We start from the raw sequence: 23,530 nt of genomic DNA on the forward strand, positions 1-23,530 counted from the left end.
CCTTTTAAAACACCCGTGCCGCTTCCGAGCTGAGTCCTCAAGCCAAGCGCAGAAGTTAGGCTTGAATCCCTTTGAATCCCGCCGCTTCTGCTGGATACGGGCGATGGGGGGGCGAGCTGCCACAGCCCCTGGCTTCCGCGCCGCTCGTCCCACCCACCGCCCGTATCCAGCAGAAGCTGCTGGATTCAAAGTGCTGGGGTGGGGGGCTGTCGGGACAATCCGCGCACAAAGGCCGAGGCGAGGCTGAGCAGGAGGAGAAGCCAACCAGCGAGGCGGTGGGCTGGGAGCCGCAGGCGAAAGGAGCTCGGGCATCGGAGCGCGGCGCCAGGCATTGTTCTCCGGACCCCGCCCGCTCAGCCCCGCGGCGGCCCTTTCCCTCTCCAGGCTGCGGGCGGGGTCCGGAGAACAATGCCCGAGCTCCTTTTGCCTGCGGCTCCCAGCCCACCGCCTGTCTCCTGCTGCCCGGTTTAGCCAGGACACGAGCGGCGAAATGACTTGGAGGAATGTGAAGCTGAAACCGGCCGGTTTGGACTTTCCATTCCCTCCAAGTCACTTCGCCGCTCGTGTCCTGGCTAAACCGGGCAGCAGGAGACAGGCTTTGAGTTTTGGCTGCGGGGCGAGGGAGTTAGGAAAGTCCTACTTCTCCCCCCGCAGCCAAAAACTCAAAGCCTGTCTCCTGCTGCCCGGTTTAGCCAGGACACGAGCGGCGAAATGACTTGGAGGAATGTGAAGCTGAAACCGGCCGGTTTGGACTTTCCATTCCTCCAAGTCACTTCGCCGCTCGTGTCCTGGCTAAACCGGGCAGCAGGAGACAGGCTTTGAGTTTTGGCTGCGGGGCGAGGGAGTTAGGAAAGTCCTACTTCTCCCCCCGCAGCCAAAAACTCAAAGCCTGTCTCCTGCTGCCCGGTTTAGCCAGGACACGAGCGGCGAAATGACTTGGAGGAATGTGAAGCTGAAACCGGCCGGTTTGGACTTCCCATTCCTCCAAGTCACTTTGCCGCTCGTGTCCTGGCTAAACCGGGCAGCAGGAGACAGGCTTTGAGTTTTGGCTGCGGGGCGAGGGAGTTAGGAAAGTCCTACTTCTCCCCCCGCAGCCAAAAACTCAAAGCCTGTCTCCTGCTGCCCGGTTTAGCCAGGACACGAGCGGCGAAATGACTTGGAGGAATGTGAAGCTGAAACCGGCCGGTTTCAGCTTCACATTCCTCCAAGTCATTTCGCCGCTCGTGTCCTGGCTAAACCGGGCAGCAGGAGACAGGCGGTGGGCTGGGAGCCGCAGGCGACAGGAGCTCGGGCATTGTTCTCCGGACCCCGCCCGCAGCCTGGAGAGGAAAAGGGCCGCCGCGGGGCTGAGCGGGCGGGGTCCGGAGAACAATGCCTGGCGCCGCGCTCCGATGCCCGAGCTCCTTTCGCCTGCGGCTCCCAGCCCACCGCCTCGCTGGTTGGCTTCTCCTCCTGCTCAGCCTCGCCTCGGCCTTTGTGCGCGGATTGTCCCGACAGCCCCCCACCCCAGCACTTTGAATCCAGCAGCTTCTGCTGGATACGGGCGGTGGGTGGGACGAGCGGCGCGGAAGCCAGGGGCTGTGGCAGCTCGCCCCCCCATCGCCCGTATCCAGCAGAAGCGGCGGGATTCAAAGGGATTCAAGGCTAACTTCTGCGCTTGGCTTGAGGACTCAGCTGGGAAGCGGCACGGGTGTTTTAAAAGGTCTCCGCCGGCATGGGGGGCTTCCTACCACCCCCCCCGAACCCCCAACCCGGGTTTGGGGGGGTGCTAAGAAGCCCCCCATGCCGGCGGAGACCTTTTAAAACACCCGTGCCGCTTCCCAACTGAGTCCCGAAGCCAAACGAACCCGGGTGGCCGGGCGAGCAGCGAGCAAATGGCGGGTGGCCGGGCGAAGGGCGGGCGAAGGGCGGGCGAGCGGGTGCTGGGGGGGGGCTTCTCGCCCTCCCGCCAGCAAGAGGGGGAAAACCCAGGGAAGCCGCCCAGCAGCTGATCTGCCCGGCGGGGAACACCATCTACGCATGCGTGGCCATAGGAAAAAGGGCGCGCATGCGCAGATGGTGTTTTTACTTCCGGGTTGAAAAATCGCGATGTAGCCCGTTCGCAATGGTCGGGGACGCAATAACCGGGGGATCACTGTACATCTCTAATTCTCACACAGCAGGTCCATATCATATTATAGAAACATAGAAACATAGAAGACTGACGGCAGAAAAAGACCTCATGGTCCATCTAGTCTGCCCTTATACTATTTTCTGTATTTTATCTTAGGATGGATCTATGTTTATCCCAGGCATGTTTAAATTCAGTTACTGTGGATTTACCAACCCACGTCTGCTGGAAGTTTGTTCCAAGGATCTACTACTCTTTCAGTAAAATAATATTTTCTCACGTTGCTTTTGATCTTTCCCCCAACTATCTTCAGATTCTGTCCCTTTGTTCTTGTGTTCACTTTCCTATTAAATTATCTTCCTATTGAATTATCTTCTCTAATTCGCACACACCAGGTCCATATACTATTACACACACAGCAGTATAATATATTCTCGTATTCTACAGCAAATACCTTTACAACAGTATAGTATATTGCATTGGTTGCCGATCAATTTCCGGTCACAATTCAAAGTGTTGGTTATGACCTTTAAAGCCCTTCATGGCATCGGACCAGAATACCTCCGAGACCGCCTCCTGCCGCACGAATCCCAGCGACCGATTAGGTCCCACAGAGTGGGCCTTCTCCGGGTCCCGTCAACTAAACAATGTCGGTTGGCGGGCCCCAGGGGAAGAGCCTTCTCTGTGGCGGCCCCGGCCCTCTGGAACCAACTCCCCCCAGAGATTAGAACTGCCCCTACTCTTCCTGCCTTCCGTAAACTCCTTAAAACCCACCTTTGCCGTCAGGCATGGGGGAACTGAAACATCTCCCCCTGGGCACGTTTAATTTATGCATGGTATGTCTGTGTGTGTGACTGTTAGCATATGGGGTTTTTTAAATATTTAAATATTTTAAATTTGTCTGATTGCTTATGATTTGTTTTTACATGTTGTGAGCCGCCCCGAGTCTTCGGAGAGGGGCGGCATACAAATCTAAGTAATAAATAAATAAATAAATAAATAAATATACTTCACCATATATTGCTCCGTACTTACCGGCCAGCTTTAAAATATCCAAGACCACCGAATTAGTCAGTTTATTCAAGAGGCTGGAGCCGGCCGCTTTGGGCTGGACCGCAGCGATGTCTCCTGACCTTCCGATCCCGTGAATCAACCTGGGAATCAAACAATATTGGTGAAACTAGGGGAGGCAGGAAAAAAATCCCGGTTTTAAAATTGGGAAGACTTAAAGGAGCGGATTTGGGAAATCTCGGCAACGAAGGAGCAAATTCCTCTTGGGGGAAATTGTAGGTGAAAAGTACAAATAGGTCCCAACAGATTGGAATTTTATTCCATTTTTTTTAAAAAAAATATTTATTTAAAGCATTTCTTCTTTTTTTAAAGAGCGTAAATATAAATAACAACAGTAGATTGTAGAAATGACATAATTAAAAACATCACAGTAATTTTACACAGATCGATGTTATGTCATTTCTACAATCTACTGTTGTTATTTATATATGTTATTTATGTTATACAGTATTTATATTTATATGTGCTATTTCCATATGTTATTTATATTTACATGTTTCCAATTTTTATATGTTCTTTCACACTATATCACATTGTTTTTATTTCATTTTCCAACCAATTATACAATTTATTCCAAGTTTCATAATATTCAAGGGAGAACTTAAAGCATTTCTATGTCGCTCTTAAAGAGAATCTCTGGTTTGAACTGGGCCAGTGATGGATTCCTACAGGTTCGGTCAGGTACGCAGAACCAGTAATTTTTTTTGGTCAGATATGCAGAACCAGTAGAAAAAAAAATGATTTCCCCCCCCTTTTTTTCCCTTCTGGACTCTGGATATGTTTTTCCTATTGCAGTAAATGAGGTTGGATGTGTACAATTTTGGAAGAACTGTGTGTCTCTGTTCGTGTGTGTACATACACATACAGTTTATATAGTAGATAATGTATATTTTTCTGTGCCTGAGTGTAATATGTATGTACACATATGGCATATATATACTGCTAAAAAATAATAAAGGGAACACTCAAATAACATATCCTAGATATGAATGAATGAAAGTTCATTGGTTACTAAGTTACCAATGGCTTTGATTCACTTAACAACTGCGGCAAGAAAAGGCGTCAAATGGGCTGGGAGTTTAGACATTCTACTCCCCCTCCCCACTTGAAAAGAACTCTGTTCCAACTGCCAGTTGCCTTATATTAACACGCTCTGATACACATCCTACATACATTTGCAAGCTTTAAGTGTCAATGTATCAAACAAAACTCCAGGTAAAACAAACCACCTTTTTACCTGTAATGTCTCCGAGCCACTATTTGGGACGCAACTCTTCCTTCTCGCTCACCCACACCGCAATTGCCCAGGAAATTATTGCTATCCATAATTGCAAGTTCATGAAGGAAGAGTTCAATTGTGCTTTCATCCCATCCATCTTCGGGACATTTGCCCTTCAGGAAAAAAACAATAACAGCATAATAATAATCTCTCTCTCTCTCTCTCTCTCCATCCATCCATCCATCCATCCATCCATCCATCCATCCATCCATCCATCCATCCATCTATCTATCTATCTATCTATCTATCTATCAAAAAGCCAAATACCACTCAATCATCATGTAAAGCCTACAAACTTGAAACTTGGCACATATGTTCTTCTTGGTTTCTAGGTGCTTGCTAAGAAAGGATTTTTTGAAATGACAAACTAGATTTATATTTTTATTTTTATCTACCAATTAATTTCAAGCAGTTCCCCCCCCCCCCCCCCAATTAACCTGGACGTTTGCCCAGGTTCACCTGGTGTACCAGTTGCGGCCCTATCTGGACTGGGACTCACTGCTCACAGTCACTCGTGCCCTCATCACCTCGAGGTTTGACTACTGTAACGCCCTCTACATGGGGCTACCTTTGAAAAGTGTTTGGAAACTTCAGATCGTGCAGAATGCAGCTGCAAGAGCAATCATGGGCTTCCCAAGGTATGCCCATGTTACACCAACACTCCGCAGTCTGCATTGGTTGCCGATCAATTTCCGGTCACAATTCAAAGTGTTGGTTATGACCTATAAAGCTCTTCATGGCATCGGACCAGAATATCTCCGGGACCACCTTCTGCCGCACGAATCCCAGCGACCAATTAGGCCCCACAGAGTTGGCCTTCTCCGGGTCCCGTCGACTAAACAATGTCGTTTGGCTGGTCCCAGGGGAAAAGCCTTCTCTGTGGTGGCCCCAGCTCTCTGGAACCAGCTCCCCCCAGAGATTAGAACTGCCCCCACCCTCCTTGCCTTTCGTAAACTCCTTAAAACCTGCCGTCAGGCATAGGGGAATTGAGACATCTCCCCCGGGCCTATACAATTTATGTATGGTATGTTTGTGTGTATGTCTGCTTTAATAACGGTTTTTTAAATGTTTTTAAATTATTAGATTTGTCATTGTTTTATTGTTGTTGTGAGCCGCCCCAAGTTTACGTAGAAATAAATAAATAAATAAATAAATAAATAAATTTACAAAGGTACCTATTCTTTCTCATGCCCTTTAATTTTAAGGCATATTTGCTTATTCTCCTTTTTAAATCTTTGTCTTCATCATTCATCCCCCCTCCTAATTTATCATGACCAAATGCTCCATGCCTGGTAGAAAGCAATACTCATTTCTATAATATTCTTAAACTATCATTATGCTTCTCGTATTAATCTTCATTATTTTATTGATATCATTCCAAGTCATTTAATTCTTCAAATCTCAACATAATAAAATTTCCAAATACACTCAAACCGATGTCGTATACAGTATACCACAGTAAACAATCATGGCATTTTTTTGTTCATTTAAACTATTTCCCTTCTCTCTAATTTTTAGATATCCGCCTTTCAATCTGGTAATTCAGCCAAAAAATTAGCCTATCACCCTTATCAATTTATCCTTCTAATATATAATACCAACCTATATAAATAACAAAGTAAAATTTCCAAATGTACGTAAACTAATATCATTTGTGGCAAATTACAAAAACCTTTTTACTACTTGAGCTATTTCCATTCTCTCTCATTTTAAACATCCACCTAACTATACTAGATATAATATAATTGGATATAAATCCAATCAATCAATCAATAGTAATTAATTGTATTCAATCAAAAATTAGTCTATCAATTTGTCCTTCTAATGTATAATATCAACCAGTATACTGGCTTAAACCATAGTTTAAGCTTGCGAGCTATTTCCCAAGAGGGGCCTAGAAAGCAAAAAGGTGAAAATAAAAATCCAGGCTCTCCTGGTGGCCTCCCATCTAAGAATTGACTGGCCCAGACTAGGAGCTAAACTTATGGACTTCAACTTCCAGAATTCCTGGGTCCAGTGGGGATGGGGTGGAACTATGGACCTTTCATGACTTGTGGACTTCAATTCCCAAAATTCCTGAGCCACCAGGAGTGGGAAAACTACGGCGCTTTTAATGACTTCAAGGGATATGCGGGCTGAGGAATTCTGGGAGTTGAAGTCTACACGTCATAAAAAGCGCCAATTAAAGAAAGGCGGCCGCTGGATCTAAGCTCCTTCCTCCCACGGGGGGCGTGTCTAACCAGCCCGGGGGCGGGGCTCCCTCCGAAACCCCGCCCACCTCTTTCCCAACAGGTCGGGGCGAGCGGCACCTGTTCCAGCAGCGTCCGCACTCTCAGCTCGTGGGCGCGGCGGCCTTGCCAACCCTGCCGCACGTAGGCCGCATTCACCAGCCTCTCGCCGGCCTGGAAATTCTCCGAGTTCATGACGGGCGACGAGCGAGCGGCAGCGGGAGGCGAGGCGGGTGCGCAGGCGCAGTCGACACCTGGCGGGTAACTCCACCCCTCCGGGCGACGCGGCGGTGAAGGCGGCGCGCGTCCTCTGCAGGCTGGGAGGATGAAGCTCAATTTAGTGGAGTGGGACTGAGATGGGAGACCACCAGGCGATACTCAGGCTGTAAGCCCAAAATGTTGTGAGCCGCCCCGAGTCTTCGGAGAGGGGCGGCATACAAATCTAAGTAATAAATAAATAAATAAAATGGGGAAATGGGGAAAAAAAGAAATCCTATGAAAAGGCAGTAGCAAATCAACTAGAGACCAGTGGGTGCCCTTAGAAAAAAAAGAGCTTGCTTTCCTCTGTCCCTTTTTTTAAAGAAAAAATCCATTTCAAACTGCTTATGTCCCAATAAGCTGACAAGAGGCATATTTCCGTGCTTTGTGCAAGAGCTGTAGCAGAAGACGTTATTAGCCACCTGTCATTTGTCCTTTGTCCCCACTTGAATGCTCTGGGATTGCCTTGGTCCAGGGGTAGGCAAAGTTGGCTCTTCTATGACAGCTGGACTTCAACTCCCAGAATTCCTCAGCTAGAAAGATTGGCTCAGGAATTCTGGGAATTGAAGTCCACAAGTCATAGAAGAGCCAACTTTGCCTACCCCTGCCTTGGTCCAAAGTAAATTCACAGCCCATCAGTCCTCCTTCGTTTCCTTAAGCCCAACTCCTAACTGAGGCTATATAGCCTTTTGAAGATCTCGGAGCTCTTTCTTGGGCTGAACATCATGAAGATACGGAGAAGAAAGCGAAAAAAATAAAATTAGGGGCTTTTCTTTGCCTTTTTATAAAGCACATAAGCTGCAACCTAATGGGAGCTGGGTATGCAGTTCTCAGTGTATGCAACCTAATGGGAGCTGGGTATGCAGTTCTCAGTGGGCTGCATTGTTTGCTTAATACAATAAGGACAAAAATATTATAGTTGTTCTATAATGCGTAGAAAGCCCTGGTGGTGGAGTGGTTAGAAGGCAGCGTTGCAGGCTAATTCTGCCAGTTGCCAGCAGTTCAATGTTAACCAACCAAGGTTGAAGCTCAATCCTACCCAGCTCAAGATTGACTCAGCCTTCCATCCTCCTGAGGTGGGTAAAATGAGGACTCAGATTGTTGGCAGCAAGAGTCTGACTCTCTAAACTGCTTAGAGAGGGCTGCAAAGCACTGTGAAGTCTAAGTCTAAGTGCTATTGCTATACAGTAACTTCCCCCTACCCAATTGATAAGAACATGAAAATTGATTGGGAAATAGTCATCTTGTTAGTTGATAGGAAAAGGCAATATGAACAAATATATAGGATTTCCCCACCACCACCTTGATTCTAACTTGGTATATAGTCCTACTGTCCACCACTAGCTGTATTCTCTTGAACGAAAAATTAAGGCTGATTAAAAAGTGTTTGGAAGACTTCTGAATTTTAGAAACACAAGAGGGCACCAATTTATAACATAGAAATTGGTTTCCATTCTACATTGTAAAATGCTATTTCTCCCACTACCAGGTGACGAATAGAATAGAAAATAGAGTGTAAAGTAGAATAGAATGTAGAAAATAGAATAGAATATTGAATGGAATGGAATTGGATAGAATAAAATAGAATAGAAAATAGAGTGTAAAGTAGAATATAAAAAATAGTATAGAAGCAGCAGGGCCTGATAATAACCACCCATGTACAAACGAAATGTTAGTCTGAAATGCATCTGAAATTAAATAAATGTATAAACAGTATGAATCCATATTGGTAATATAAAATTAGTGAAATCTAGTATTTTTATCTCGTTTTTATTTATCAATAGAGCAGGGGTGAAATCCAGCAGGTAGCAGAAATTTTGAGTAGTCTGGAGAACCGGCAAATACCACCTTTGTCTGGCCCCAGAAATTGGGGTAGAAATTGGGAGTTTTGCAATATCCTTCCCCTGCCACGCCCACCAAGCCACATCACGTCCACAGAAACGCTGGTTAAAAAAAATTGATTTATTCAGTGTAGCAGTCTCTTATTTAGAAGTGGGAGAAGGCATCTGGCACTAGTATTTGCAAGTACTGTATGCTTTTAAATCCATGTTGGCTCCAGGGGCCTTTTAAGAAAATGCAGATGGGCCCAGTTGAAAACACCCTCCCCCCCCCCCCTCGATTTTTCTTTCCCCAATGACCAAGGCTTTGCAAAATATTTCATCAGAAAATATTCTGCCTCAAAACAAGGCAGGCAGGAAATTCAGGAAGTGTCCCTCCGAGGTTAAAACAATGTCAAGGTTGGCACTATTTCTCAAGAACAAACAGCCCTATTTAATGGCACTCATTTTATTCTGCTTAGCTTGGCATTAAAGCCATAAAAGAATTTATGTAGGACCATCAGAAAGCTGGATTGTGATTGGGTGGACAATTCGCTTTATTTTGTATTTTTATCGATTGTTTATGCTCTTTAACCTTTAGAAGCAGCAATATTTTTTTTCAGGATATAAAATAAAGAATTGGAAGGGACCTTGGAGGTCTTCTATCCAAACCCCCGTTCCAGCAGGAGACCCTTACAGGTAGTCTTCAATTTATGGCAATAACTGAGCCCAAACTTTACGTTGCTTAGTGAGTCTTGCCCCATTTTACAACTTTTCTTGCCACGGTTGTTGAGCGAATCATTGCAGTTGTTGAGCTAGTAACACTTGTTAAGTGAATCTGATTTGCCCCAATGATGTCTGAATTGTGATCAAATGACCAGGGGGATGCTGCAACGGTCATTAAGTGTGAAAATTGGTCGTCCCTCACTTTCTTCAGCGCCACTGTAACTTTGAACCTGTCACTAAGTGAACTGTTGTCAGTTGAAGACTACTTGTATCATTCCAGACAAGTGGCTGTGCAGTCTTTTTTTGAAAACTTCCTGTGACGGGGCACTGGCAGCTTCCACTGGTTACGACCTTGGAGGTCTTCTAACAGCCCCTGCTCGGGCACAAAATCCCAGACGAGGGTTGGCACGTTATTACGAGTTTGACATTCCTGCCCTAGACCACTTCAGACAAATGGTTATCCAACATCTTCTTTAAAAATTCCAGTGTTGGAGCATTCACAACTTCTGGAGGCAACAATGCCGCTTGGCGGGACCCAGGGGAAGAGCCTTCTCTGTGGCGGCCCCGGCCCTCTGGAACCAACTCCCCCCAGAGATTAGAATTGCCCCCACCCTCCTTGCCTTTCGTAAGCTACTTAAAACCCACCTCTGCCACCAGGCATGGGCGAATTGAGATACTCTTTCCGCCTAGGCCCTTACAATTTTATGCATGGTATGTCTTTATGTATGTTTGTTTTTTATAATAATGGGTTTTTAATTGTTTTTAGTATTGGATTATTATTGTATGCTGTCTTGTTATTGCTGTTAGGCGCCCTGAGTCTCCGGATAGGGGCGGCATACAAATCCAATCAATCAATCAATCAATCAATAAAAATAAATAAACAAACAAACAAACATCTGTACAGATTAATTGTTTAAACCATCAGGGAATTTCTTCTTAGTAATTGGATAATTGTTCTCAGTGTTAGGCAATTTCTCCTTAGTTCTAGGTTGTTTCTCTCGGATTAGAACTGCAGAAAACAAAATGGCTGCCAACCTGCCTTCCATTGAGGACCTGTAGACTGCACGAGTCAAAAAGAGGGCCGTGAAAGTATTTACTGACCCTTCACATCCTGGATGTACCATAAATTGTTTCAACTCCTACCCTCAAAATGACGCTATAGAACACTGCACACCAAGACTACTAGATACAAGAACAGTTTTCCCCCAAACGCCATTGCTCTGCTAAACAATTCCCGCACCACTGTCTAACTATTCACTATGGCTGCATTACTATTAGTCTTTTAATCGTTCCTATCACCCATCTCCTACCACTTATGAGTGTATGCCTGTAATTCGTTACTTATATCCCTACAATTTATATTGTTTCCTGATTGCTTGTTTGACCCCTATGACAATCATTAAGTGTTGTACCTTCTGATTCTTGACAAATGGTTATTTTCTTTTATAAACAATGAGAGCATCTGCACCAAACTTGCGTGTCCAATCACACTTGGCCAATAAAGAATTCTATTCTACTCTATTCTATCGTATTCATTTCCACTGGTTGCTTCTTGCCCTGCATTTGGATGCTTTGGAGAATAGGCGGACCCCCTCCTCTCTGTGACATTTTCAATGTTGAGTTACTCAGACTGTTGATAAGGAAAGAGGAGGGTGTTTGTGCATTTCTTCAAGGATACCTGAAGGACTTCCTCATTCATAATGATTAAAAATGGTTGCTGGGCTTTCAGATACTTTATATTGAAGGATGTACCTAGAAAAGTCACTACAGGTGGTCCTCGGTTTACAACAGTTCATTTAGTGACTATTCAAATTGACAAGGGCAGTGAAAAAAGATAACTTATGACCATTATGACATTCACAGCATCCTATATTAACAAAATTCAAATGACTCAGTTACATTTTTCCCTGATTTATTCCGCTTTTTTCATAAATTCCCCAATAATTCCCTGATATTTCCGGAACCACCAATTTCCCTGATTTCCCAGGTTTGCTGGACACCCTGGAAGATATTAGACATAAGAGATGTTATTATGTTCATATTGATCTAATGTCTTATTCTAAAGTGGAGAGAAATCTCTGATGTTTGACACATAATATATTGGACTTTTTAAACTATAATTTTAAATTTAATTAATTTGCCTTTGTGGGGCATTGTTATATTATGTGCTCTGAGCCACCCCGAGTCCTCGGAGAAGGGCGGCATACAAATCGAATTAATAAAGTAAATAAAATAAATAAATAAGTTTAGACTGCTCAAAAAAAAATAAAGGGAACACTCAAAGAACACATCCTAGATCTGAATGAATGAAATATTCTCACTGAATACAAAGTTGAATGTGGACAACAGCATGTGAAATTGATTGTCAATCAGTGCTGCTTCCTAAGTGGACAGTTTGATTTCAGAGAAGTTTGATTTATTACTTGGAGTTATGTAGTGTTAAGCGTTCCATTTATTTTTCCCCCAAGTGTATATTTTATGTTAAGCATTGTTGTTGTCTTTGTATTTTTATAGGTGGAGAAAAATAAAAAAAATATACCCCCCCCATAGACCCTTATGGTCGTAAGTCAAGGACTACCGGCATAATGACCTTTACTGTATTTTACTGTACTGTACTGTACATTTGCCCTTCCAGCTACACGCGAGGAAAAAGTGAAGGGCGGAGCTGGAAATCAAGCCCGGCCCCCTGCTTGGCCCAGCTCCCTGGTATGGATCTCCCTAAGCCTCTCTACGCGCAGGCGCGAGGCTCCTCCCTCACCCCTCCGCCCTCTCCCGAGGCGCATGCGCCCTCCAGCCATCCGACGCTCGAGAACCGGCCGTTGCCTCCGCGAGCCCCCATGGCGGAGGCCGGCTCGGCGCTTTCCCCGGAAGTGGAGGAAGACGCGGACGAGGACCTGCTGCAATTAGAGACAGAACCGCCGGCCGTGGCGGTTTCCGGACGGGCGGCGCCGACCGCTCCCGGCGGCGCCGTTCGCCTCCTAGCCTCCCGGGAGCCGCTCGAGGCGGCCTGCGAGGAGTCGGAAGAGGAGGAGGAGGAAGGCGACGACGAGGAGTCGGAGCCGCTGCTGGGCGCGGCGGCGGCGGCGGGCTGGGGCCGGAGGCCCCGTGAGGGGACAGGTGAGCTAAGGCGCAGCTGAGGCGAAGTTGACGCCTGAGGAGACGGTTGACGCGCCTGCGCGGAGGAGAGAGAAGGCGTGGCCACACGTGGGATGCTCGGGGCCGCGTGAAGAAGCGACGCACCTGCCCGGAGAAGGGAAGGGGACGTGGGCGGGCGGGAGACGCTCCTGCTGGCCCCTCTTGGCGCTCTCGGAAGTGCGATCGGTCCTCGACTTACGACCGCCTCGTTTATTTAACCCTTTAACATATTTAAGTGTTTCGCCCTTGAAATTTCAAGGGCGCTAAAAAAAACGGGGGGAGGGAGGAGTCGAGGCCGTTATTTTCCCGCTTAACACGATCATTGCAGCCTCCCCCACGGCCAGTGCAGGTAGTCCTCGACTTACGACCGTTCGTTTAGTGACAGCTGGGAGTGACAGCAGCCCTGAAAAAGGGGACCTGGCTTGCTTTTCATCCTTGTGACCACAGTGGCGTCCTTGTGGTCACGGTGGTCAACGTTTCAGTAGAGACAGTCCTCACTTTACGACCGTTCGTTGTTAATGGCGAGTATTCTGAGCAGAGCCTGGTTAGAATATATTGTGGTGTGTGCCACAAGGGTCTGTTCTGGGTCCTCTTCTTTTTAATATCTTTGTGAATGACATAGGGGAAGGTTTGGTAGGGAAGGTTTGCCTATTTGCCATTGACTCTAATGTGTGCAATAGGGTTGATATTCCTAGAGGTGTCTGTAATATGCAAATGATTTAGCCTTACTAGATAAGTGGTTAAAGCAATGGAAACTGCAGTTTAATGTTTACAAATGTAAAATAATGCACTTGGGCAAAAGGAATCCTCAATCGAAGTATTGTATTGGCAGTTCTGTGTTAGCAAAAACTTCAGAAGAGAAGGATTTAGGGGTAGTGATTTCTGACTGTCTCCAAATGGGTGAGCAGCGTGGTCGGGCGGTAGGGAAAGCAAGTAGAATGCTTGGCAGCATAGTTACAGCAAGCAGGATGAGGGAGATTGTGATCCCGCTGTATAGAGTGCTGGTGAGACCACATTTGGAATACTGCGTCCAGTTCTGAAGACCTCACCTACAAAAAGATATTGACAAAAATTGAACGGGTCCAAAGACGGGCTACAAAAATGGTGGAAGGTCTTAAGCATAAAACTTATCAGGAAAGACTCCATGAACTCAATCTGTATAGTCTGGAGCAGCGTTTCCCAACCGGTAAATGAATTTAAACACGCCTGGGCTAAACATATATCCATCCTAAGGTAAAATACAAGAAATAGCAGAAGGGCATCGATGGACCATGAGGTCTTTTTCTGCCGTCAATCTTCTATGTTTCTATCTCTGTGCCGCATTCAATATTAATGGCCGCCTATCTGAGTCTGATGTGATTCGTTCCGCGTGCTGCACAATTGTGCCTATCAGGACCAGCCCTCAGTAATTCCAACAGTTGTCGTGTCAGATTTCCAACAGCGTAGCTGTATTATGCAAATATAGCATCTGCACAGTCCTGTACATATTATTTTAGCATTTCTGTTCGTGTCCCCTGTATATTTTTCCCTACTACCGGTAAGAAGTAAGCCAGTGTTATTGAGAGATGAACTGCGGGAGGAAAGGAAAAAAAATATTGGCTGACGGCGCTAAACTTGAAATGATTGTTGCAATTCACACAGGAAATGTCGGAAGCATTGCAGAGATGAATCTGTTTGTGGACGATCCCGAATTTGCTGAAGTCATGCTACAAGCGGAACAAGCCATCGAAAGCGAAGTCTTCCCGGAAAGAATCTCTCAAGGTTCCAGCGGAAGCTACTTTGTCAAAGACTCTAAGAGAGTGAGTGCCCTCGGCTCTGGGGTTCTTTGGGGGTTTATGGAATAGTTTGGGGGGGGGGGATTTCCGTAGTAGAATTCTTTATTCTTTAATGGCCAAGTGTAATTAGACACACAAGGAATTGGTATTGGTTATGACCTATAAAGCCCTTCATGGCATCGGACCAGAATATCTCCGAGACCGCTTTCTGCCGCACGAATCCCAGCGACCGGTTAGGTCCCACAGAGTTGGACTTCTCCAGGTCCCATCGACTGAGCAATGTCGTTTGGCGGGACCCAGGAGAAGAGCCTTCTCTGTGGCGGCCCCGACCCTCTGGAACCAGCTCCCCCCGGAGATCAGAACTGCCCCCACCCTCCTTGCCTTTCGTAAAGTTCTTAAGACCCATCTCTGCCGTCAGGCATGGGGGAACTGAGACATCTCCCCCGGGCCTATACAGTTTATACATGGTATGTTTGTGTGTATGCTTGCTTTTAATAATGGGGTTTTTAGTGTTTTTTAAATTATTAGATTTGTTCTTACATTGTCTTTGTTATTGTTGTGAGCCGCCCCTAGTCTACGGAGAAGGGCGACATACAAATCTAATAAATAATAATAATAATAATTTGTCTTTGGTGCATATGCTCTCGGTGTACATAAAAGAAAATATACATTTGTCAAGAATCATGTGGTACAACACTTAATGATTGTCATGGGAGTCAAATCAGCAATCAGGAAACAATCAATATTTAATAAAAAGTCTTAAGGATACAAGCAACAAATTACAATCATACAGTCATAAGTGGGAGGAGATAGGAATGATGAGAAAAAACTAGTAGTAATAGTAGTGCAGACTTAGTAAATGGTTTGACAGTGTTGAGGGAGTTATTTGTTTAGCAGAGTGATGGCGTTTTAGGAAAAAAACTGTTCTTGTGTCTAGTTGTTATGGTGTACAGTGCTCTATAGTGACGTTTTGAGGGTAGGAGTTGAAACAGTTTATGTCCAGGATGTGATGGGTCAGTCAATATTTCCCCCGCCCTCTTTTTGACTCGTGCAATATGCAGGTCCTCAATGGAAGGCAGGTTGGCAGCAATTGTTTTTTCTGCAGTTCTGATTCTCCTCCGAAGTCTGTGTCGGTCTTGTTGGGTTGCAGAACAAAAGCAGACAGTTCTAGAGGTGCAGATGACAGACTCAATGATTCTTCTGTAGAACTGGATCAGCAGCTCCTTGGACAGTTTGAGCTTCCTGAGTTGGCACAGAAAGAACATTCTTCGTTGTGCTCTTTGGATCATGTTTTTGATGTCAGGTGACCAGTTTAGGTCTTGAGATGTGATAGAGCCTAGAAGTTTGAAGGTCTCTATAGTTGATACTGTGTTGTCTGGTATTGTGAGAGGGGATAGGATGGGAGGGTTTCTCCTAAAGTCTACCACCATTTCTACGGTTTTGAGTCAAGGTTAAACATATCTGCATACAGTGATACTGGAGAGTCCTTTCCTTGCAGCTTATTAGCACTTTCTAATGCTCTGTCTTGCCAGCAGGGCTGCTAATCAGATTTGAGCAAATCCACAATCGGTTGAGCATTGTGGACACGTTGGTATCCCTGCGTTTGTTCTCTCTCAATATCCAGAAATAGGTATTTGCCTTATAGCTTGCTGTTAGGAGAATAACAAATGCATAATTCAAACTCAACCCAGACAAGACGGAGTGGCTGTGGGTCTTGCCTCCCAAGGACAATTCTATCTGTCCGTCCATTACCCTGGGGGGGGAATTATTGACCCCCTCAGAGAGGGTCCGCAACTTGGGCGTCCTCCTCGATCCACAGCTCACATTAGAAAAACACCTTTCAGCTGTGGCGAGGGGGGCGTTTGCCCAGGTTCGCCTGGTGCGCCAGTTGCGGCCCTATTTGGACCGGGAGTCATTGCTCACAGTCACTCATGCCCTCATCACCTCGAGGCTCGACTACTGTAACGCTCTCTACATGGGGCTACCTTTGAAAAATGTTCGGAAACTTCAGACCGTGCAGAATGCAGCTGCGAGAGCAATTATGGGCTTCTCCAAGTATGCCCATATCACTCCAACACTCCGCAGTCTGCATTGGCTGCCGATCAGTTTCCGGTCACAATTCAAAGTGTTGGTTATGACCTATAAAGCCCTTCATGGCACCGGACCAGAATATCTTCGGGACCGCCTCCTGCCGCACGAATCCCAGCGACCGGTTAGGTCCCACAGAGTTGGCCTTCTCCGGGTCCCGTCGACTAAACAATGTCGTCTGGCGGGACCCAGGGGAAGAGCCTTCTCTGTGGGGGCCCCGACCCTCTGGAACCAGCTCCCCCCTGAGATTAGGATTGCCCCCACCCTCCCTGCCTTTCGTAAACTCCTTAAGACCCACCTTTGCCGTCAGGCATGGGGGAACTAAAACACCTCCCCCTTGCCCATGTTGTTTTGTTGATTGATTGACTGTGTGCCTGTTTTTTATATATACTGTTTTTTTTTTTTTTTTTTTTTTATGAGATTATTAATTTCAATTGGAATCTGGATGGGTGGGCATTGGATTTGGTATTGTGTACTGTACTGTTTTTTTATTATTGTTGTGAGCCGCCCCGAGTTTGCGGAGAGGGGCGGCATATAAATCCAATAAACCTAACCTAAACCTAAACCATAATTCTATTTTGTGCCTAATGCTAAACGGCATGGACTGAGGGACCCTGGGATTTTTAGCCATGGTTAATTAACTAAAATGTTCACTTTTTTGTTGTATATATATATGGAGCTTATCGGGTCAACATAGAAACATAAAAGATTGACGGCAGAAAAAGACCTCCTGGTCCATCTAGTCTGCCCTTATATTATTTCCTGTATTTTATCTTAGAATGGATCTATGTTTATCCCAGGCATGTTTCAATTCAGTTCCTGTGGAGTTACCAACCACATCTGCTGGGAGTTTGTTCCAAGCATCTACTACTCTTTCCGTCAAATAATATTTTCTCACGTTGCTTCTGATCTTTCCCCCAACTAACCTCAGATTGTGCCCCTTTGTTCTTGTGTTCACTTTCCTATTAAAAACACTTCCCTCCTGAACCTTATTTAACCCTTTCACCTATTTAAATGTTTCGATCATGTCCCCCCTTTTCCTTCTGTCCTCCAGACTATACAGATGGAGTTCATTAACTCTTTCCTTATTTCTTATTTTTCAACATTTCTCAATTTAATATTATTTGGAAAGACTTCATGACAAATTGTAAGAAGAGTCTCATTTTTGTCCCATAACAATTCTCTTGCTTTATAAATATACCGTAGTTCTACAGCAGCAATTTTGCCTAGGTTTTTGCAGTGATACCCTTCTTTACTAGGAAGTAAACATGAACCAGACAAGTAATTGAATATGGCTGCAGAGGTTATGATATATAGGAGACAGAGGAGAGGAAATAAGCGAGCTAAATTGGAAATAATTGTCCATATAATGAATCCTGGCACGAAAACAAAGCCAACTGCTAATGAAATCCTTTTATTAACAACTGGGCCTTGAAGTCTCTGACTTCAGAGAAATCAACAGTTTTCTTTGCCATTTTAATCCCATTTTAAATTTCAGATCAATGTCTCCACCTTCTCCTCTTAAAGCCATGCATTATTAAAGAAGACAAATTGGTTCAGAATTTTATTATACAAGCTTGGCTTATTTCCGTGCCTCTGGCCCCACACCAGCCATCGATTGGCACTAAAACATCACCTTGTAATAGCATAACCAGTGAAACCTGCTCTTGTTTATCATGGCTTACCATGCAGTCTCTCGTCTTCAGCCCATCGTTGTTGGTTTTTTAAAATTTTAGTCTGTCAGTATTGCATATAGCAGAATATACAGGAAAAGAGGTAAAAAAGGACAACAAGAGTGATCAAGGAAACGGAGCCCCTCCCTTATGAAACCAGGTTGCAACGCCTCGGTCTCTTCAGCCCTGAAAGACGGCATTGAAGGGGTGACTTGATTGAAGTGTATAATATCATGCTTGGGATAGAAAAGGTGGATAGAGAAAAATTCTTTTCTCTATCACCCAATACTAGGACAAGGGGGTCCCTGGTTTATGGAATTCCCTTCCAGAAGGGGTCATGACAGCTGTCAGCCTGGATAGCTTCAAGGCAGGATAAGACAGATTCATGGAGGCCAAGTGTATCATAGGTGATTATTGAAACGGATGTCCAAGTGCCGCCTCTATGTTGGTTGAGGCAGGCAGGTTTCCCTCGGGTCCCATTTATTGGGGGTCAAAGGAAAGGAGGGAGGGTTTTGCCTTCTCTTTCTGCTCAAGGGGTCACAATCTGAGATTAGTTGGGGGAAAGATCAGAAGCAACGTGAGAAAATATTATTTTACTGAAAGAGTAGTAGATGCTTGGAGCAAACTTCCAACAGACGTGGTTGGCAAATCCACAGTGCCCGAATTTAAACATGCCTGGGATAAACATAGATCCATCCTAAGATAAAATACAGGAAATAGTATAAGGGCAGACTAGAGGTCTTTTTCTGCTGTCAATCTTCTATGTTTCTAAGATACCCATGGACAATTGGGGGGCGTCTGTGGGACACCGAATGTTGGACTCGATGGGCTTTGGCCCGATTCAGCATGGCTCTTCTTATGTTCTACATTACCCTTAATTTTAGTGACACTCTTAGAGTCAATATTATAGTAACATTTGGAGAATATGCAACGATTGCATTTGAGGGCAAGTAAAACTCTTGCCAGAGGTATACTAATGGTTTATTGCAATGATGCTGAACCTATGGCATGGGTGCCACAGGTAGCATGTGGAGCCATATCTGCTCCAGTACCCATGTGTGTGCTGGGCAGATGACTTACAGCCTTCTTTTCTGCATTTTCGCTCTCCCCAGGCTTCAATAAAGCCGCTTAAACCCTGGTGATGGTGAAAAATGGCCCAATAGGCCAACTGGAAGTTCGTTTCTGAAGTCCAGAGACTTCAATGAAGCCTTTGCGCATGCGTGGGAGGGGGCAGCCCATGGGCTGTGGTGCGAGTGCGGGGTGTAGCATGGGGGTTTGTGAGCATGCACATAGGGGAAAGGCATTGCTTTATAGGTGTGGGCACGCCAGCACATGCTATCACATGCATACGCACGCTTTTGGCCCCCGAGTCAAAAAAGTTTTGCCATCACAGGTTTGTTGTGTGCCTGGTCTTTTAAATCTCATTGCTGTGAGAGTCAAAACATTGCTAGTTTTATTGTTCAAAGTCAGGACTGCACAGTAGCTGCCTCGTCCTCTTTTCTTTCTATCGGAAATCAATGGCAACTCCGAAACAACAGCACCGTATCGAATTTTTGATTTATTTTTGGAGTGCTATTTATTCGGCTAATGGATAGGGTATAAATAAAACATGCCTTATTGTGACTATGGTTTAAATGCTGTATGTATTTGTTTTGGAAGATGAAGTTGCAAAAAAAAAAAAAGAGAACCCTTTATATGTATTTTGATGCGCGATTTGTATTTTGAATTTCCATAACTTTTAACATCTCGGGATTCTGAACTGAATCACTGCAATTGTTAATATCAATTGTGACCAGGAGAAAGAAGCGTTAGGTATTATTTGCTACCTTAAGTTATTTAGAAAACTATGAAAAAAATTTAAAATATATGTTTTTGTAAACTATTTCTATGTTCGAGCAAACAAGCACACTTTTTTTGGATTCCTTTCTTTACGATTCCTTATTCATTCTTCCTTTTCTTCCTCCTTCTCCTTTAGAAAAGTATTGGAGTGTTTAAACCCAAATCGGAAGAGCCTTACGGTCACCTCAACCCAAAATGGACCAAATATTTCCACAAAATCTGCTGCCCTTGCTGCTTTGGCAGAGGCTGTCTTGTTCCGAATCAGGGATATCTCTCCGAAGCTGGTGCCTACCTTGTGGACAGCAAACTAGGATTAGGAGTGGTACCTAAAACAAAGGTAAGAGTGGTTTGCAACATAAATTCTACGGAGAGGGGTGGCATACAAATCCAATAAATAGATAGATAGATAGATAGATAGATAGATAGATAGATGGATGGATGGATGGATGGATGGATGGATGGATGGATGGATGGACGGACGGACGGACGGACGGACGGACAGACAAATTAATTCAGCGTGAAGAAAAAGATTTCTGCCTAAAACTGTAAAAAAAAAACCCAGTAAAATTAAAACTTTTAAAACTAGTTTTCAGACTGGGAGAATAGTTTTGACGTTTGGGATTAACAGATTAACAGAGTTGAAAGGGACCTTTTGGGTCATCTAGTCCAACCTCCCACCATTTCTGACACAGGGCAGTCCACTCTCTTCTTGAAAGTCTCCAGTGATGGAGTCCCCACAACTTTTGAAGGCAATTTCTGTTCCATGGGTTGATTGTTCCCACTGTCAGAAAAAATTCTCCTTATTTCCAGGTTGAATCTCTCCTTGATCAGCTTCCATCCATTATTCCTTGTCTGGCCTTTGGGTGCTTGGGAGAATAGCTTGACCCCAACCCCCCCCTCCTCTCTGTGGCAGCCCCTCAAATATTGGAACACTACTATCATGTCTCCCCTGGTCCTCTCTTCACTAGTTTAGCTATGCCCAGTTCCTGCAATAGTTCATCGTGTGTTTTAGCCTCCAGTCTCCTAATCTTTTAATTTTATTAATTTATTTATATTTATATGGGTTGTGGTGCGAGTGCGGGGATGGTAATTTGTATAAATTATAAATTATATTTATATGGGTTGTGGTGTGGTTATAGGATGGTAATTTGTATAAATAAAACATTAGAAAAGGAATGATAAAAAGGAATGATAGAAGACAATAGAAAAGTAGGATAGGGATTATTATTATTATTATTATTATTATTATTATTATTAATTATTAATTATTATTAAATTTGTATGCCGCCCCTCTCCGCAGACTCAGGGCGGCTCACAGCAGCAATAGAAAACAATGTACAATACAAATCTAATATTACAAAGTTAAAACCCCATAATTTAAAAAAACATGCACACAACATACCATACATAAACTATATATAGGCCTGGGGAAGATGTCTCAGTTCCCCCATGCCTGATGGCAGAGGTGGGTTTTAAGAAGTTTATGAAAGGCAAGGAGGGTGGGGGCAATCCTAATCTCTGGGGGGAGCTGGTTCCAGAGGGTCGGGGCTGCCACAGAGAAGGCTCTTCCCCTGAGTCCCGCCAGATGACATTGTTTAGTCGACGGGATCCGGAGAAGGCCAACTCTGTGGGACATGACTGGTCGCTGGGATGATAGGCCCAATGATGCACTTATGCACATCCCTTACAGACCTCTTAGAAAGGAGGAGAGGTCAATTGTAGACAGTCTAAGGTTAAAGGTTTTGTGGTTTGGGGAAGAGACCACAGAGTCAGGTAGAGCATTCCAGGTGCTGATCACTCTATTGCTGAAGTCGTATTTTCTCCAGTTGAGTTTGGAGAGGTTGACATTTAGTTTAAATCTGTTACGTGCTCATGTGTTGTTGCGGTTGAAGGTGAAGTAGTCACCAACTGGAAGGACATTTTGGTATATGACTTTATGAACTATAGGTAAGTCGGAACGGAGACGATGGAGTTGTAAGTAGTCTTAATAGAAGAATTTCAAGTCTGGCGGAGTAGGTAGGGAAGAGGAGTGAAGGACTCCTCTTATGAAATATTTCTTATTTTGTGAAATCATCCTGGTTGCTCTCCTCTATACTTTTTCTAGAGTTTCAGCATCTTTTCTATGATGTGGTAACCAAACATGGATGCAGTACTTTAGGCGTGGTCTTACTAAGGCTTTGTGGAGTGGTGTTAGTACCTCCCTTGAACTCGATTGGATCCCTCTGTTCATGCAATTTAGGATTGTGTTGGCTTTTTTGGCTGCTGCTGCCCATGGCTGGCTCATGTTGAAAAGTGTTCGGAAACTTCGGATCGTGCAGAATGCAGCTGCGAGAGCAGTCATGGGCTTCCCAAGGTATGCCCATGTTACACCAACACTCCGCAGTCTGCATTGGTTGCCGATCAATTTCCGGTCACAATTCAAAGTGTTGGTTATCACTTATAAAGCCCTTCATGGCACCGGACCAGAATATCTCCGGGACCGGCTTCTGCCGCACGAATCCCAGCGACCGGTTAGGTCCCACAGAGTTGGCCTTCTCTGGGTCCCGTCGACTAAACAATGTCGTTTGGCAGGACCCAGGAAAAGAGCCTTCTCTGTGGCGGCCCCGACCCTCTGGAACCAGCTCCCCCCAGAGATCAGAACTGCCCCCACCCTCCTTGCCTTTCGTAAAGTTCTTAAGACCCATCTCTGCTGTCAGGCATGGGGGAACTGAGACATCTCCCCCGGGCCTATACAGTTTATACATGGTATGTTTGTGTGTGTGTTTGCTTTTAATAATGGGGGTTTTAGTGTTTTTTAAATTATTAGATTTGTTCTTACATTGTTTTTGTTATTGTTGTGAGCCGCCCCTAGTCTACGGAGAAGGGCGACATACAAATCTAATAAATAAAATAAATAAATAAATAAATATTGATCTCAGTGGGAGTTTGGTGGAATTTGATGGGGATGTCAGCTTGGGGCGTGAAAATTAGCTTATGTGGGGAGGGTTTTTCCCCCTTTTTTTGGCCTGGGAGGTCGAATTGGAATGTTGCGTACATTTTATCGATACACTGCTGTAGACACAGAGCTGCCGACCTCCCTTTACTGTACACTTTTTCACTCCTCCTTTTTGCAACAGCTTGCAATTTCCTTGCTGTAATTGTCCCAAACTGGCGTAATAAAAACGTTGCTGGAATGCAAGCAAGCAACTGTAGCCAAAGTCATCTCAAAGGAAATCACCCAGTTGCCCCCATTGATTCTCCGACCTCTGAGATAAATATTTTGATCTTTGTTTATTACTTAGAAGGTAAAATGAATCTTCCGTATGAATCCCAGCAACCAATGAGGTCCCACAGTGTTGGCCTTCCCCAGGTCCCATCAAACAGACAATGTCGCTTGGCGCGGCCTGAGGGAGAAGAGCCTTCTCTGTGGGGGCCCCGGCCCTCTGGAATCAGCTTCCCCCAGAGATTCACACTGCCCCCACTCTCCTCGCCTTCCGCAAGAGTCTTAAAGACTCAGTTATGTCACCAGGCTTGGGGCCATTAGATCTTAGC

The 23,530-nt window shown here is 44.9% G+C and overlaps 2 protein-coding genes and 1 long non-coding RNA gene across 4 annotated transcripts in view; 2 read left to right on the forward strand and 1 right to left on the reverse strand.

The window, feature by feature from the left end:
* The window catches only part of SEPSECS (Sep (O-phosphoserine) tRNA:Sec (selenocysteine) tRNA synthase), a 26,880-nt gene extending 19,888 nt beyond the window's left edge, over window positions 1-6,992 (reverse strand). The window contains exons 1-3 of one of the 2 annotated variants that reach the window (XM_070756959.1): window positions 6,770-6,992; window positions 4,419-4,573; window positions 3,146-3,264 (exon numbers count right to left, since the gene is read on the reverse strand). In XM_070756959.1, coding sequence (XP_070613060.1) covers window positions 3,146-3,264; window positions 4,419-4,573; window positions 6,770-6,883 — 388 coding nt within the window. In that variant the 5' untranslated portion in view covers window positions 6,884-6,992. Of the gene's footprint in view, window positions 1-3,145; window positions 3,265-4,418; window positions 4,574-6,738 lie in introns of both variants that reach the window. The other variant, XM_070756960.1, reaches the window with a different exon arrangement.
* Window positions 6,745-11,003, forward strand: LOC139170150 (uncharacterized). The gene is made up of 3 exons (XR_011559573.1): window positions 6,745-7,073; window positions 9,387-9,462; window positions 10,472-11,003. It is a non-coding gene; the product is annotated as an uncharacterized lncRNA (long non-coding RNA).
* A 1,222-nt stretch (window positions 11,004-12,225) lies between these two features.
* PI4K2B (phosphatidylinositol 4-kinase type 2 beta) overlaps window positions 12,226-23,530 on the forward strand; it is a 28,416-nt gene continuing 17,111 nt past the window's right edge. Inside the window, exons 1-3 of the mRNA XM_070756961.1 lie at window positions 12,226-12,606; window positions 14,266-14,423; window positions 20,136-20,336. Of these exons, the coding sequence (XP_070613062.1) occupies window positions 12,327-12,606; window positions 14,266-14,423; window positions 20,136-20,336 (639 nt within the window). The 5' untranslated portion in view covers window positions 12,226-12,326. The remainder of the gene's footprint in view (window positions 12,607-14,265; window positions 14,424-20,135; window positions 20,337-23,530) is intronic.

This window comes from Erythrolamprus reginae, chromosome 7 (genome assembly GCF_031021105.1).
Source record: "Erythrolamprus reginae isolate rEryReg1 chromosome 7, rEryReg1.hap1, whole genome shotgun sequence".
In the NCBI taxonomy this organism is placed as follows: domain Eukaryota; kingdom Metazoa; phylum Chordata; class Lepidosauria; order Squamata; family Dipsadidae; genus Erythrolamprus; species Erythrolamprus reginae.